At 45.0% G+C, this 2,735-nt stretch overlaps 1 protein-coding gene across 1 annotated transcript in view; it reads left to right on the forward strand.

Moving 5' to 3' along the window:
- LOC107097300 (filamin-B-like) overlaps positions 1-2,735 on the forward strand; it is a 75,771-nt gene that overhangs the window by 61,625 nt on the left and 11,411 nt on the right. The window contains exons 39-41 of the mRNA XM_015394398.1: positions 1,070-1,336; positions 1,419-1,556; positions 1,637-1,752. Of these exons, the coding sequence (XP_015249884.1) occupies positions 1,070-1,336; positions 1,419-1,556; positions 1,637-1,752 (521 nt within the window). The remainder of the gene's footprint in view (positions 1-1,069; positions 1,337-1,418; positions 1,557-1,636; positions 1,753-2,735) is intronic.

A 2,735-nucleotide genomic window follows, 5' to 3' on the forward strand; every position in this document is an offset into this window, starting at 1 on the left:
CTGCGTTATAGTTACAGTCAAAGTAATTAGATTACTCGTTACTCAAACAAGGTAACGGCGTTAGTAACGTTACTTTCAACGCTGTTATTCCCATCACTGACTCTAACAAGTCACATGCAGGGTGAAGCTGTTCACCTCACGCATACGACTTTGTTTCATTTTGTCTCCATTTATGTGGATCGCTAGTTGACATATCGACTTTGTTTACCCGAGTTCCTGAATTAAACAGCGCCAGCTTGGTGGGACTGCTGGTCCTGATTGCCTTCGTTGTGGACCAGCTAGACTGGGAGGAATCCCAGTAAGTTAAGCTGGCCTAGTGCAACGTGCCTCTGATCCATAGAAAGGATTGGAAAATATGAAAACATATTATTAATAATGACATTTAAAAAAATGGGTAAGGCAAAATGCACATTCGTTATACATACATACAAACATCAACGCCAGTGACATCACAGTTCACAGGTAAGATGGGAGCTAAAGGGCTAAACGGAAAAAAAAGCAAAATGGGGAAAAATTTGATCAGAACCAGAGAAAGCGAAGGAGCTCAGAGGGAAAGCAGAGTTTACTGGTTTTATTCTGAATAGAGAATTTAAATATTACAAGTTGAGCATTAGCGCACCTGGCAAATGGTTCGAAGCGGTACAGAATGAGAGCTGGCGGGCGCGAGTGCACCACGTATTGGTTGGGAGGTGTTTAAATCGCAGAGACTAGCTGATGGTGACTGACTTACTATCCTCCTCAATCTCATTTTTCCACCGTTTGGTTCCATGATCATAGAGCAATTGAGTCGGTTCAGTGAAAAATTAGGAGCCAGAAACGTAGAAGCTGTAATTCTCTTGATGTTCTCCGTTACTCTGGTCTGACGGATCAGCTTTATGTTAGAAGGACCATTACGATGTCCAGGATGAAGCTCATGAACATTTCTGCTAAACTCTCTGTCCCCACTGTGGGAATGATTGAAGTCATTTGAATTGGTTCCAGGAACTGGTAAAGAACCGGCTCCACGCTGCGGATCGGTGCAGGCAGACATGTTCTCTGAATGTGAAGCCATTGCTCTGTCTCTTCGCAGCCCTGGACACACAGGACATCACCGCCGAGGTCACCTCACCGTCCGGAACCAGTCAGCCCGCTGAGCTGGTTTCCATGGGCAACGACACCTACTGCGTGCGGTTTGTGCCCACACAGATGGGCGTGCACACCGTTGATGTAAAGTACAGGGGTGTGCACGTACCAGGCAGTCCTTTCCAGTTCACCGTTGGACCACTAGGAGAGGGCGGAGCCAGCAAAGTGCAAGCCGGGGGTACAGGCCTGGAAGGAGCTGTGGCTGGAGAGCCAGGTACTGAACATTCCCCCAGAACATTTAGTGTTCCCCCATTTAGTGGGTGAACCAAACTCTCTCTAACTGACACGATCTCCAGCCGAGTTCAGCATCTGGACGAGGGAGGCCGGAGCCGGTGGTCTGTCCGTCTCCATGGAGGGACCCAGCAGGGCAGAGATCTCCTTCGATGACCGCAAAGATGGATCCTGCGGCATCTCCTACGTAGCTCAGGAGCCTGGTAGATGGCACACAGACGGAGGATGTAATGCTGTTGCTAGACGGTAACTGTGGCTAACATTGGCTCTCCCTCCTCTGCAGGTGATTATGAGATCTCAGTGAAGTTTAATGAGCAGCACATCCCTGACAGCCCCTACCTGGTTCCTGTTGTGGCTCCGGTGAACGATGCCCGACGGCTCACTGTTGCCGGCCTTCAGGTGAGGCATGAGGAGACACCTCCACACCCGCCTTTCCTGCTCTGGAGAGCAGCTGCATAAAAACCCGTTTGCTCCTTGGTGAAGCTGATGGATTTGCTGGGAGGGTTCGGCTGAGAACAAGCTTTGCGACCATTTAGTTTTATAATAATTTGGAGAAAATCTACAGTAAATTTAAGCATCGTCCTTTTTCCAAATCCCAAAAAAATATTCTTCAAAACGGCCCACATCAGTCGCTCTCTCCAAGTTGGTCAGTGGTGCGATCAGAAAATGCTGAATGTCGCTTTATGCAGCTGCTCCCATGGAAGTGACCAAAGCCAAGCAAACGCTAGCTAAACTCTTTGCTTCAAGCTCACCAATCTTTTTATACTCAGCCAAGAATTAGAAAAACAAAGAATATAAAACAGAATAAAATTTTGTCTTTTAATAAAGGAAACTCTCAAAGTTAAACTGAATTAATTGCAATTAATTTTTTTTTTAAGTAGGATAAAGTTGGTTTTCTTTGCTTGGTTCTGGTCATCCCTCCGTTACTTTGGTGTGGAACTGTTGGTGTTTCTCTTGTGTTTCATTTAAAGGCTTTTAACAGCGCCACCATGGGCTCTGACTGCAGCAGGCCCCTCCATGTATCCTGCTGACTCACATGTATTATGTTCTGCAATCTGAGTTTGTATTGCATGAACAGGAGAATAGGATCCTCATCCTGAATCACCAAGCACATTCATTTTACAGTTATAAAAAAAAAACTGTACAAAAAAATGACAGATTTGAATATTTAATCTGAAAACGTTGTGAAGGCCTCTGTGAACCTGAAAGATTCTGTGTCTTTCATTTTTCTGGTTCTCGGTGTAAAAAGTTTTTCAGTGATAAGTTCAGTTGAGTAAGTTTCATTTGTAAGGATATTTAGATGTAATTTTAAAGTAATTGTGGAGGATGTTTTTACGGTTGGATCATCTAAATAAGTGGTTAATCATCCTGGTGAGATGTTT

This window comes from Cyprinodon variegatus, unplaced genomic scaffold (assembly GCF_000732505.1).
Source record: "Cyprinodon variegatus isolate N-32 unplaced genomic scaffold, C_variegatus-1.0 Scaffold683, whole genome shotgun sequence".
Taxonomy (NCBI): Eukaryota; Metazoa; Chordata; class Actinopteri; order Cyprinodontiformes; family Cyprinodontidae; genus Cyprinodon; species Cyprinodon variegatus.